Consider the following 13424-nt stretch of genomic DNA (forward strand, 5'->3'; position numbering starts at 1 on the left):
ACAAGAGAAAATGTAAGGTGCGTTTTCCAACTTCTTACTCGCTTTCATCATAACAATGCTATGTATTTTAGAAGATGAGATGTTTGATAGATCAGAAGAATAATTGTTTAGTCTTCAAAGTGCTTTAGAAGCTTGGAGAGAAGGGAAAAGCTAAGAATAAAAGTTCAGATGGAACAGCTGTTCTCATCACATTTCTACCTGCAAAAAGTATCAGTATATTGCACTGAAAAAGGAGATGAGAGAAAAGACCTAGCCATGATTACCATTTCTTTTGCTTGAATTAGAGAGCTGTCTTCTGTACTGAGATGGGAGAGCAGAGAACAGTAGCATTCACTAATGAGTGGCTTTTCTTAAACGATTCGAGAGGCTTAAGAAATCGGTCACCTAAAATAAAATAAAATGTGATTTTAGCATCTTTTTCAATACATACTACTCACTTATGGATGTCAAATCAGATTTGTATTGAAGAGTTTAAAGAGAATAAGAATTGGTTTGTTAACACTTTTCTGAAAATGCTGCAACATGCATGTTTTCGTTAATGGACCTAGGATATGAGAGCTATAAGTCTGGTCTGTTTTAGCTTTGATCATACACATTAGACAATTAACAGCCAAAAGTCTAAAGTTCTCACTTTTAATGTAGCAGAGTATGACTACCATTAGTATGGTGATGCTGAATTGAATAAACAGTCTGTACCCTTTGTGTTCTTCTTAAGATACTTTTGCACTTGGTCAGCATTTGAAAATATATGTGAAGTAATATTTGGCTGGCTCAGTCATTTTCTTTATGTGCAAAGTCTGTATTTGCCTTCTAGATTTGTAACTAATGTGTTTTCCCTTTCTAGGCTTGGGCAAAACTGCACCTGATCCCACAGCCACTACCACCCTTGGTGGTGTAGAGGTTCCCTTAGGGAATGGGATCTCAACAGGAATTAATGATACCTGTCTTCTGTATAATGAGTATCCTTTGCTATTATGACAGCTGCACGCTGTGTTTGAGTGTTACCGAGTTTAGCGGGACCTCGCTAATGTCAGTCAGGAGTTTTGGCGCACTGTGTTTTGTTTCTTTTGGATCTGCTTTGGAGTACTCGCAGACAACTTAGAGTCTCTTCTCCAAGGGAGATGATTTTACAGTTGTCTCACTTAAATTGTCATTCTGCAAAAAAGGAAACGATACATGTAGCAAATAGCTGTTGCCCTGGCAGGACTCAATACCTGAAGGCATTGGAGTGGCCAGGCAACACTGCCCAGTAATGCCTTGCCCAGAGACGTGCCAGGACAAGGGAAGGGGAATGCAGCCTGTGGTTGTTTTGCATCACTCCAGTCTGGTTTCTTCCTTGTGGTGCTGTGGCTGGCCAGCTTGGCCAGGAGGAGGTGGGGGAGCCAGCTCTGTGGCTCGATGGAGTCTCTCCTCACACAGCTTCTCTTGTGTTCCCCAGACCCTTTGCAAGTATTGAGGTTAAACCTCAGATGTAGTCATTAAGCCTCTTTCTAGGCAGAAGTGCCCCTAAATGAATGTGTGCTCAGCGTTCATAGGAGATCATAAGAATAAGTGATGTCTAAGGTCCCAGATCAATCTCTTCGCTGCCGGTGAAGCAAGTAACCCATTAATACAACCTGTGGCTCGTGTAGAAATGGTCTTTTCTCTTGGTAAGCTGTTTTCCTCTTACAAGCAGTCTTGGCAACAGAACTCATGGCAACACTGTTTTTATCTTGAGTTTTCTTAAATATAGCATCTGTCTTGGTCAGATGATAAAATATAATACAGTTAATAGCTAATTGAGGTAACCTGATGTACATTCATTTTGTTTTACACTGTGTTTAATGGGGATGCTTTCATCTAAAATTGGGATTAGAGGTAAGTTTGAGGCCTAAAGCATTGAGAAGCAAATAGGTGAGCTGCGACTGTCTTCTGAAAAAATAAAATGGTGTGGTCATAGAATGTGCAAGCACTGCTAACCATTGTAGAGCTCTTTTCTGTGATTCAGTTTGGGTTTTTTAGTGGGAAATTAAGACGACACTAATGACTTTCTGCTGGAAGGTAGAAATAGAGCTATAATTATAATTGTAGATGCCAGGTCTGTAACTGCAGATCTCATCTAGGCTACGTTGCTGCACTGTTTAGATAGTGAGAGAGATGTTGTGTGTTATGGCTCTGGCTGACAAAAAATAATCTTCAAGACCTACAGCCCCCCATCCAAGTCAGTTCACCCGCCTGTTGCTCAGGATTTCTGCTGCACCACCGTTAATTCTCCATATGACTGTTAGTTGCTTGTTTTTAACTATTGTGTAAAACATTTTCAGATTCAAAGAAAAGTCAAATTTAAAGATTTGCTGTTCGAGCTGTTAGAACTGCTTAACCACACAGGCATCTGTATGGTGACTTAAGTTCAAAGGTGAAGTTTGACTGTGTTTTGAGGTTTTTCTGTGTTATTAATATCAACAACTGTAATTATTCCTTAACGTTCTTCCCAGATATATTGTGTATGATGTTGCTCAGGTAAATCTGAAGTACCTGCTGAAACTGAAATTCAACTATAAGACATCACTCTGGTGAATAGTATTTAGAAGCCCTGTTAGAGTTATACTGTAGTTACACTATAGCGTTGACTTCTGACATGCTTATGCATTGACTTCTCTTACCAAGATATCAAGAGCTAAACTGCAGAACAGGTTACTAAATCCTATTTAGTACAACACGTAGTGGAAGTTTTATATAAATGTGTGGCAACACATGGACCTGAATTCTGATGAGAACGAGTACCTGGTTTTGTTTTATACCACTTCTAATTTTGGGGCTTTTCAAGTGTTTCTTTTAATTGACCAAACTGACAAAAAAAAAAAAAAAAATAAAAATCAAGCTTGTGTTTTTAGCCAAACAGAGCTGGGCAATAGCAGGAGAAAGAACTTGAGGATGTTTGTGATATTTGCTCTGTTAAGGTTCCCTTTTGTTTAAGACACCCCTTTTTCAGTTTTCATTTGAATAAATGATAAATATGCATTTATTTTGAGGTAAAAAATAAAAGCTAATTTCATACTAACAGCTTTATGTTTCAAAACTTCCAAATTGTTTTGGTTTTGAGTCATGATTTAAATGTATTTGGTAGAATGTTCTTAAACATGATATCTTTTCTCTGAAGATCAAATGCCAAATATTGCAATCTGTAGTCATGTTTCAGAAAGTCATGGCGAAATGAAAATTTGGACTTTCCACTGAGACTTCATCTGTCAACAGTTGGTGTGGTAAACACAGAAAATGAACTTGTGGCTGTTTGAATTCAGTATTAGCCCCAATAAACCTCCTTTAAATATCTAACTTCAATGTGATGTAAGTTGGTTGTTGTAGACTCAAGTCCGAACAAAGCCGTAAGTTGAGTTTGGGCTCAAGCTTCACTCATTATGACCTGGAGTGAGATATATTGCCGCTCTGTGGGTAGTCTTGAATTCCCTGTCTTGAAACCTCAATATAAACTAACAATTTCCATATTCAGTGATGTTTGTTATTTCTCTTAAACCAATTCACGTTCAGTAAGTCATTGAGCAATATGGGAGTACTTTACGATAGTGCAACATCAGTTCTCTCTCTTCAAAAATTACTGATTTCCCTTGGCTATTAGGGCAAGTTGGCTAATCCCCAGGGACAGCTCTGCATGGGCAGTGCATTCGGTATCTCTTCCACTATGACAGTTCCCTTCCCAAGAAGGGACAGTTTGAGCTCATTCTGACGGTTGCAGCTTCACTCTTTGGTAACTTGCATGGAAAAAACAGATCCATTTCCTAAATCGTTGTGATGCCCCGGTGCCTTTTGAAAGAGGAGCTCCAAGTCAGAGTGGTTGCTTATGGTGCAGCTGTTTCCAGGACCCATGGAGGAGGATGAAGAGTGGTAGATGGAAAACAGAGCAGCTGCTGCTGGGCAGAGAAGGAAATGTGGAAGGACTGGGTAAGTCGTATGACAGTTGAACACAAGAGAATCAGTTGAGGTTGGTGCTCATGGATTTGAGAGGAAGTGAAGAGAGTGGCCTTGGTCTTCTGGTTCTTCAGTAGCTTAATTTGTGGCTAATCATTGTTTCACTTCCAACAGAAACTTTGGGTCAGTCATTTAAGACATAAGTATGATCTTGTCAGTCTCTGAAAGAGAACGTGAGAAATGGTTTGGTTTACTTGTGAGGTAGAATTCCACCCCCCACCCAAAAAAAAGAGCTTACAGTTCAGTTTGGGACCAGGAATTAGAGGTCAATGCTTTCGACGTTCCCTCTGTCACCTGTGCCAGAGGTGGCTCGGAGTTCCCTTTTGCTCTAAGACCTCTTGTCCTGCCTGAAGGTATGGCTGTAAGCGCAATGTAGTGCAAGGAGTGTTTTACAATGTGTCCGTAGTGCTGAGTTATAATTGCAGCGCAAGCAAGTATATCCCAAGCTGTCTCTGACCTCACAAATACAGCAGTAAAAGATACAGTGGGAGAGGACTTTCTGCAGTGGAATCCAACGTGAATTCAGGGTGCTGCTTCTGCTGCCAGCTTGTCCGACCGCGAAGCGGACCCGCTTCTCCTGAACGCGGGCGCTGGTGCCGCTGTGACCCAGCGCACAGCCAGCCTCTCCCTGGGGCCAGGCTGAGAAGAGCGGCACAGCGACAACCACTGAAGGCGTTACTTGTGGAGTATGGATGAATAGGTAGTCCCATTTCTGTCAAAACTACTTGAAAGGAACGAGTTGTCAAGACATTAGGTCCCATGACATCCTCTGCTGAGGGGGGATGTTGAGGAATGACTCCTGATCTAAATGTTAAACTACAAAAAGCAGCAGTGTATAAATATTTAACCATTTTATCTTTATTCAGCGTGGCTGGAGGCTCTGTTGTACAATGGCTCGCAAATGTTAAGATAGTCCATGCAGTTTATATGAATTGGGTAAACTGAAGGAAGCCAGCCTCGGCTTACTGATTGGCGATCGGTGTAAATTGTTTGTGACTTGCCCAAGTTCATGCAGGAAAGAAGCGGCTGAGAAAAAAGTACAGCACAGATCACCCAACCCCATACTTCAGCCATAAAACAATCTAAATCAGTTGGTGCAGCCTTTAAGGAAATCCCCCACCCCTTCTGTTTCTAATCAGAGGAAAGGGGGGGGAGAGGGGGGGAAACAACAAACAATTTATATGTGAAAAAGACCTCTGGGCACATCAAACTTTCTCAATACCATAAAGAGTTGTACTCATGTTTTTAAATGAGTCCTGCAGTGTTTATAACTACTGAGGTCTTTGCTTAAGCTTGCTTTCTGGAAGACTGTTCCAGACCTCCCTCTATGAGTTGTGGGGACATAATTTTCTGCTAAAGTGTTTTTGTGGCCAGTTTATATACCACTTAGTATTTTGCTTAAATTGCTTTTATATATGTGGTGAGGCCCCTAACTTAGTCCATTTTACTCTCACTCCTGTTATGCCCATAAAAAAAAGTTTCCACTGTTATGGAGTACAGGCTTGTGTGTCCTTTTACTTTCAAATACATGCCAGGCTGCTTCTCCAGAAGTGATCATTTTGGAGATGCGGTGGCACCTATGAGAAAAAATGCAAACGTAGATCCCAGTCAAGATGACTTGCTGGTTTTCATTTGTTCCAGTGTGAAGGTAGCAACGTGAGCCAGTGGGCATTATGGGTCACTTTCACAGATGGTGAGATACGCAAGTGCAGTCTGAAGGAGAGAAGAAGGAATGGCTTCCCAACAGCTGAAGGGGGAACTACAGCTTCCCCCACCCCCTCATTACAAATTCTAATTTCATAATGTGATTAATGCAGCAGGACTCAGACTTCACAAGAACACGCTTCAGTGACTGGAGAGCACGCTCCTCTGCCAGCCGTCTGTGCTTTTCTTCCTACTACCAGTGCCTGCCTGGGGGAGGCGAGACAACGACACCCTCGCCGCCTCCCGTCCCTGGGACGTAGCGCTACCTGCACTGTGCTGACAAGACTCTGTATGCGTTGAGTAGTAGGTAGTGTAACCCATGTCTTAATATCATCTGCAGTAATTAAGGAGAAACGGGAGCGCGGAAGCGCTTTCTGCAGCGTTTCGGCTCGCACCATTAAGAGCAGTTGCCTAACGTGACCCTCTGGGAAAGCAAATGGCATGAGCGCAGCCAGTTTAAAGATCTCCCCCCACCTGTGCAAGGCAGGTGAGTCAGCAGTACCTAATGGCAAGCTGTTAGCAAGGAGCGCAGGTGTTCCCGGTCACTGTGCCTGTCTGTCAGAATACTTGTGTCATTTCCATGTCACCCAAGTGCAAACCGCAAATTTGCCAGAATGGTTAAAAGGACGCACCGAAAACATTGTGTATTTGTCTGCATGCTGTCAAATGGCGCTGGCTATGGCCTTGTCAGACAGGGTTGCGTTTGTGTGACTTGGAAACAGCACGCACAGGAGAAATGAAAACCCAGAATATAGAGATACTGCAGCATTCATAAAAGGCCAAGATGTAAAAGGCCTTTTATAGCAGGACTCCTCATAATACAGTGTTGATTGTTACCCTTTCAGCACAGTGCATGGTAATAGCTTCTGCTAAATATTTTCCAAATGCAGCTGCGGGAATTAAATGAGGGAGTACGCACCATCATGCTGTTGGAACCTGAATTCTGCCTTCTGACCTGGTCATTTTTAAGATGATCAGCAGGAGGTGTTGGGGGTGGGGAGAAATCTCTCTTAGCTTTTTCATCTGTTTTCTAGTTTTATCACAATGTACAAAGAAGCCCTGAAAGGCATTGGGGTTTTTCGTTTCTTTTTTCCTCTTTCATTTCCCTTCTAGAAATTCAGGCTCTGGGGACTGTTGCAAAATGTGATTGTGTTGTAGAAAACTTTTTTCTTCCCTCCCCTGAAAATCCCTTGCCTCGGTGGAAGCTCGAGCATCAGGGTGGTGCTGGGCAACCGCCGCTCTCAGCACAGCGAGACCCGATGACAAGGTTCACAAAAGGCAGCAGTAAAAGATCGCGCTGGTGATCACCGTCTCCTGTCAGCTGTGGAAGTCTGTGTCGCCACTCTTAGTTGAGCATTAACATTCAACCCTCGGAACAGGGGGAGCCTAGGTGAAAGACAGAAGAAGTATTAGTGTCGTTAGCATGTTATTGCTTACCTGAGCCTGGGAGGTCTGGTCCACGTTAGGCCTTTTGGGTGCTGGAGGTGTTTTATTTACAGGGAAAATTGTGCAGGGTTTAACGTTGTGTGGTTTTTGCCTTTTGAAATTGCACAGATGACTATTTTGTTGCTTTTTGTTGTTAGTTTACTTAGTTATGCCTACGCTGGTTTGCATCTGCCTGCTGTAGTTGCTTTGTTTTGTGCTGTGCAGTAGGGAAAGCTCTCGCTGAAGCGCCTTGGGCCCTTTGGGGGCTAAGGGGAAGGCAGGCTGTTCTAGCAGCCTTTCAAAATGACCTGGAAAAGGGGGTGGAAATGCATGCTAGGCTTTGGCTTTTCGTCTGATTTTTTTTTTTTTTTTTAAGACTCTGCTACAATGTACATCGAAAAGCCCTGAGGGAATTTCTGAAGGATTTTACTCAGTTTGTTTCTTCTTTTAGAAACTCACTTTTTTTTCCTCCTAAGCACAAGGGCAGTATTGATTCTTATTATTTTTTTTAATTATTTAAGAACATGACCTATATCCCGCCCCTCTCAACCTGCTAGAGTGCCTAGTCATCAGAGTTCATTAGCAAATTAAGAACACAAATTAAAAACTCCCATTCCATGTCCCACGATACACATTTTCTGTGTTTTGCAGAATCCTTTGTTTCACCTAGATGCTTTTAAAGAAGTGCAAACAAACAGGCATGGCGTCCATTTTGCATTACACCATGGTGCTGTTGGCAAGACATTTAAGATGTGACACTGACTTAGTCTTGACTAAGATATATTGTTAATTTATTTGGAACATCAATTTGCATTTTCATATATTAAAAATAAGGAATTTTGGTTGGTATAAGTAGCAGTAGGTACTGTTGTCAAAGCCCAGCACAGGTAAAGAGTCTGGTCCATAAGCATTTAAGCTGCTTGTGGTTTATGATAATCCCTCCATGCTTAGATTTTTTTTTTGATGCAGAAGCTTTAAAATTCACTGTGGTGCAGGGACCTAAGGGGGGACTACACAAAGAAACAGTCTGTGCTGCTTGCAGAAAGCTTTCAGCTGGGATGGCTAGGGACTGCATTAGAGGGCAGACCAAGACAAGGAGGGAGTTAGGCAACAGCCCGGCGCTGCCAGTGGCCTGGTGCCTCTCTCCCTCCCCCGGGGCGAGGACAAGCGAGACCTTGACCTTCAGGCCTTGGACTGGGTGAGCCTTTCAGCCGGCTCTTCAAGAGGAGTGCCCCGTAGGCCATGACTACAGGGCCAGGGCTGATTATACTGGGTGTTATATTCTTATCGCTTACTCCTCCTGAAGCCTCAACCTTTGCAATCATGGGACGGCTAACAGGGAAAAGCGGAGACAAGGAAAAGAAGTACAGTTTAGCAAAAAAATTATTTAATGAAGGAAGATGGATGTAATATAGGGATTGTTTAAAGACAGTAAGGTAGCACGGCTATGTTGGGGTGACCCTCTGGACCAAGCGACAGTCTACCACCCCCGAACCGCCACTCCCCCAGTCCCCCTCATCCAGCCAGGGTCCCGGAGGCCCGCGGGGGTAGCGTACGGTCTCCGTCACAGGCGCCGTCCCCCTCCTCCCTCGCACCGAAGCGGATCGGGGCAAAGCCCCTCTGTTCCCCACAGACGCCCCGGCAGCCCGAGGTGAGCCGCCCGCCCGCCGCCGCCGGCTCCTCAGGGCGGCGAACGCCCGTTACCCGCCCCCCTCCGCGCACGCGCCCCCGTCCTCGCGCGGCAGCGCCGCCTCGCGCAAGGCCCCGTCTCCTCCCCCAGAATGCACCGCGCCAGGCAGCCTTTGAAAAAGCGGCGCGGCTCGTTCAAGATGGCGGAGCTCGATCAGCTGCCTGACGAGAGTGAGTAGCGACCCGTGCCCCCGCCGCCGCCGCCCTCCCGGCACCGCCGCCCCCTCGCCCCCGCCTCCCTTCCCCCAGCGGGACACCCGCGCCGCGCCCCGCCGCCGGCCCGCCTCCCTCCCTCTCGTCGCGGGCGCTGTGCGGGGCCGGAGCCCGAGCCTCCTCCCTGGCAACCGGGCCGGCCCGGCCCCCCCCCACCCCCCCCGCCCCGCCGTCGCCCCGCCGCCGCCGCCCCCCTCGGCCGAGGCCCCGGCCTAGCCGGTGGCGCGGGGAGGGCAGCGGGCGAGGAGCGCCCTCCCGAAGGTGCGACCCCCGTTGCCCTCGGGGGTGCCGGGGCTGGGCCCCCCGCCCCGCCCGGGTGAGGCGTCGGGGCCGGCCGGGCGTCACCTGCCGGGCGGGCGGGGTGCGGGGCGGGGGCGCGGGAACCGGGAGCCGGGCGGGGAGGGGAGGGCGTGAGTGTGCGGGGCACGCCTGACAGCCTGCCCTGCCTGTGGGGGTGAGGGCAGTGCGGGGGAAGGAGCCTCCTGGCCCGGGGAAGGGGTGAGTAGCCCAGTGCTCCCGTCCCTTCTGTCGTCCTAGGGGGGAAGGAGGGCTTGTGTGTTGGCAGCATGTGCTGCGTACAGTGCGAGCACCTCTGAAGGACTGGGGGGGTTAGGGCATGCACATTGCATCTAGGGGGCACTGATAAATGCAGAGGGAAGAGCTCAAAGACCCTGTATTGTGTGTCAGTAGATGAAAGCTAGTTGTATAGGAAGACAGTATGAAAATATATGCTTGTATACATACAGACCTATACATCTATATAGGGTTTGTGTAGATGTCATTTTCAGTGCACACAAGGATTAAATAAAACCTTAGGTATAGATGAAAAAGATACAGGTGTTGCTGTGTATATGGATTCACACACAACGTACCTGACTGTTACAGAAGAGGAAATTATTCAACGTAAAATGTGTCTACACGCTATCTTGAGATGTCTTCTTACAAACTGTAAATACATCCCAAGCTAAAACTAGGGCATTTAGTAGTTTTGATAAATGCGCACACAACAGGGTAGACTTACATTTTTGGTGATGCTGTTTTGCGCATCACCATGCAAGTTTATGAACATGCCAACTATTTCTGTATCAGAAGATTCTCAGAGAGAGGTGAGGCAGAGTCAAAATCTTGCTTCTGACTACTCTGTGTGGGTCTTTGTTACAACTCCAACAACTGTCAGGAGAAACATAGGTTAATATGCCTACGTGGCCAGTGCCGTTGTGTTAACCAAACAGATTTATGAAGGATAATCGTAAATTAAGGATAGAACTGACACTCTCAATTTGGTACAGCTCAGTCACGTACGCTGTACCGCATTACAGTCTGATTAATACAAGTCATGGACCAACTGAGACAACCATAATTAATAATTAGCAGCATTTTATTGCTTATTGAATCAACTTTCCCTATTCACTAGAATGCACAGTGTTTAAATTGCTGTTCCTCCTTTTGCCTTACCCATCTTCCAGGGAAGGTACCGTGTGTTTCAAGAAGTTAACATAAAGTATGAAAAATACATTTTTCGTCTCTGCCACCTTTATATTGCCTGCAGCGGCATCGGGAAGATTTGACAGGTCTGTTGCTTCACCTGTAACAGATACTAGAATAGAGCGTGTGACTCAGTTTCGCTTAGGATTGTGTTATACCGCAGACCCTTGCCAGCAGTGTCATTGTTATGGTATCTGCTTGGCAGGTGAAGCAGACACACAGCACGTGTATTTCTGAAGGTAACAGGCTTCTGCTGTGCTGACCTTGTCCCTAAGGATTGTATTTACCTAAGTTTGGTGCAAGTAGGGGATGTTTTGTACTTTCATCAAATAAGGAGTTTCGTGTTTTCTGTAGTGTTGGTGAGCTGCTAGGAATGTGAAAGTTTCAAAGAGTGTGTGTCTTGCGCTTCCGTTCCTATTCTTTCTAATTTTGGTGAACGGGATGTTTTCAAATTACACTGTAACTATCGCCACATGTAGTTCTTTCATTTCCAGTCCTATACTTAAAATGAAGGTGTAAACTTAGTCCTGACCGATTTAACACTGACTTCATGCAGCTTTCAGCCCGCAACTTAATTTGTAAGGCATAATAACAGTAAGCATCGCAAAACTGTTTTTGGAATCTTCCATAGTGGTGTAAAAATAAGTTCCTAAAAAAGTTAGAGTAGTTCATGACTAATAGGCTTTGAGATATATGTATCATCCCCGTGAATTTTCTCCAGCATAGTTTATAGTAAAGTAGTAGACCATAACTGAGTTTTCACAGAAGTAAAATTATAAGTAAACACAGCATACTCAGCGACAAGAAAACTGAAATTTTGCAGTGTAGTAAGAACTATGCAGTTTCACTTTCAGAATGGAAACCTGATTAAGCAGAATTTGTCCCAGAGTATTCTGATAGCGCCTACTTGCCCTCTGGCAAGTTCTGTAATGCAGCTGGGCAGTGAATATTCCTTAACCCAGGAGGGAGATAAAAGTAGTGCACGTAGTTGTCTCTCCTGTGCTTAGTTTATCTGCTAAAGTTACTAGCGTTCCATTCTTCTCTAAAGCTGACATTCTGTCCTTTTGAAATGGGTAAGAGAGTTCACACTGACAACCTAAAAACCGAAGAAGACAGCAATGTGTAAGTTTACGTGCATTTCTTGTAGTTGAGGCCTTTTCTTACTACTGCTGCCAGGGGAGAGGGACACAGTAACCTGGGATGGAGCAAAGTGCTGTGAAGAAAGAACAATTCTGTGGCAAATCCTCTAGATGAAAAATTGCAGAATAGTAAAGGTCCCAACTGTAGAAGCACTTCCAATACTAATAATTGGATTTATATTTTGGAGACAAAATTTGTTTCTCCAGATTGTTGGGTTGGTGCCTGATGAGTGACTAATTTTAGTCAATGCATTTTTCCCCCCTCTTATCTCCTGGCAATTTTGCAGTGGAGGTAAATGGTGGGCAGTTTAATTGCTGCAAGTCAGATGGCTATTTCTCTCTGTCTCAGAAGAGGAAAACAGTTGATTGTATTGGAGTGTACGTAATGCTGCCCTGTCTCTAGCTACTAGTAATAGCAATCTTATTTGTGGATTACTTGGTTATAAAGTACACGCAGTAAAGCTGAGGTGAGACTTTGATAAAACAGACAACACGTGCAAATGTGACTAGAGGACTGTCCTGGTCCCGGTAGAGGCAGAGCTCTGCGTCTCGGTGCGTTCTTTTGCACAAGCGAGTCTGAATGAGGAGGACAATCGGCTCTGTAAAAGTGAGAGTGAGATGCCATTTTTGGTAGAAGCAAAAGCATGCTTAGCTAACTAAATGGTCATCGTCACGGGGCCGCTGCCAGGAGTAAACCACTGAGCTACTGCGGAGTGCGGTGTTTCTGTGTTATATGTAGGCAAACACCAACAAGTGGCAGGTGAATCAGAGAAAGAAGCCAGACTGTAGTAGTGATGGCTGTCAAGTGTTAACCTTTTGCAGCATAAATACTGAAAACGGCAGTATAGTGCCAAATACCATATATTGGTAGACATCTCTGGTACCGTTTCTAAGGGCTTGTGTTTTAGGACAGGCAGAAGAAGGGAAGTGGGACAAGGATCTTTCTGCACGGCCTTTTATCCCATCAATGGAGGCTGCACGTAAGGGTGGCACTTCATGCAGAAATCATTGTCTTTACCCCCAGCCCAGCCTTATGCTGTGGTTCACAGGCACCCTGTCCCTGCATAGCCGGTTGCTCTGCTCTGGCGCTTTCCTGTGTAGCTGGAGGAGGGATGTGGCACACCTCTTGCCACTTTTGTTTTCCACTGCCAAGGGGCCGTAAGCCTAGCACCACTGTGCTCTGGACATTTGAGGCAAAAAATCAGCAGAACTATATGAGATTACAACATTTGGGAGAAGTCTCAAGATCAGTTTCATGGCTGCTAAATAGCACTCACAGCTAATAATTTCGGGATTGTTTGTGCTGCATACCTTTAAAATTGTATGTTACCATGGTATCAGAGTATTGTCCATCACGAGAATGCGGTGTTTCAAAAAGAGGGCTTTGGTATTGCACAAGTCCTGTAAAAGGGTTCACATGGCTGAAAAACTGACTTCCATCCAGTAGTTAAATTGGGATTTGGAAATACACAAATGTCAGTTTATTAGTGGGTTCATAGCATGAGGGAAGTACTGATTCATGCTTGAAGTGAAAAGTTATTGTTTGTTTATTTATTTATTTACCTTTTCAACAAGCCCAAAGTTTTGCGGGAGCTTAAAAGCTACCCAAAGCCACTTTTTCCTCTGATGTGTGCTTTTTACCTTTTAAGCTTTCCTGAATAAGCTACCCTTTTAGTGGCTGATTGTTTGAGATGCTTCCTCTGCTGAAACAACTTGTGCCGTGCTTGTGTAGATGAATGATCTCTCAGAGGGTTAATGACTCAATCTATAATAAAGGCTGGTGTTTTTCCCTTCTTCTCCATG

General features: G+C 45.0%; 2 protein-coding genes and 1 long non-coding RNA gene across 8 annotated transcripts in view; 2 read left to right on the forward strand and 1 right to left on the reverse strand.

Moving 5' to 3' along the window:
* The window catches only part of PARP1 (poly(ADP-ribose) polymerase 1), a 34920-nt gene extending 31605 nt beyond the window's left edge, over positions 1-3315 (forward strand). Inside the window, exons 22-23 of the mRNA XM_087776892.1 lie at positions 845-959; positions 2475-3315. Coding sequence (XP_087633018.1) covers positions 845-959; positions 2475-2556 — 197 coding nt within the window. The 3' untranslated portion in view covers positions 2557-3315. The remainder of the gene's footprint in view (positions 1-844; positions 960-2474) is intronic.
* A 689-nt stretch (positions 3316-4004) lies between these two features.
* LOC148053180 (uncharacterized) lies at positions 4005-8786 on the reverse strand. The gene is made up of 3 exons (XR_015708742.1): positions 8652-8786; positions 6590-7056; positions 4005-4127 (listed from the first exon to the last, which is right to left on the reverse strand). It is a non-coding gene; the product is annotated as an uncharacterized LOC148053180 (long non-coding RNA).
* Positions 8787-8876: 90 nt separating this feature from the next.
* Positions 8877-13424, forward strand: part of LIN9 (lin-9 DREAM MuvB core complex component) — a 39561-nt gene continuing 35013 nt past the window's right edge. For 2 of the 6 annotated variants that reach the window (XM_087776563.1, XM_087776564.1), the window contains exon 1: positions 8877-8955. In XM_087776563.1, coding sequence (XP_087632689.1) covers positions 8877-8955 — 79 coding nt within the window. Of the gene's footprint in view, positions 8956-9477; positions 9496-10549; positions 10569-13424 lie in introns of those variants that run through there. The other 4 variants (XM_087776565.1, XM_087776570.1, XM_087776566.1 and 1 more) reach the window with 3 other exon arrangements.

This window comes from Nipponia nippon, unplaced genomic scaffold, assembly GCF_047370975.1.
Source record: "Nipponia nippon isolate SJK-2023a ecotype South Korea unplaced genomic scaffold, ASM4737097v1 scaffold_4, whole genome shotgun sequence".
Taxonomy (NCBI): Eukaryota; Metazoa; Chordata; class Aves; order Pelecaniformes; family Threskiornithidae; genus Nipponia; species Nipponia nippon.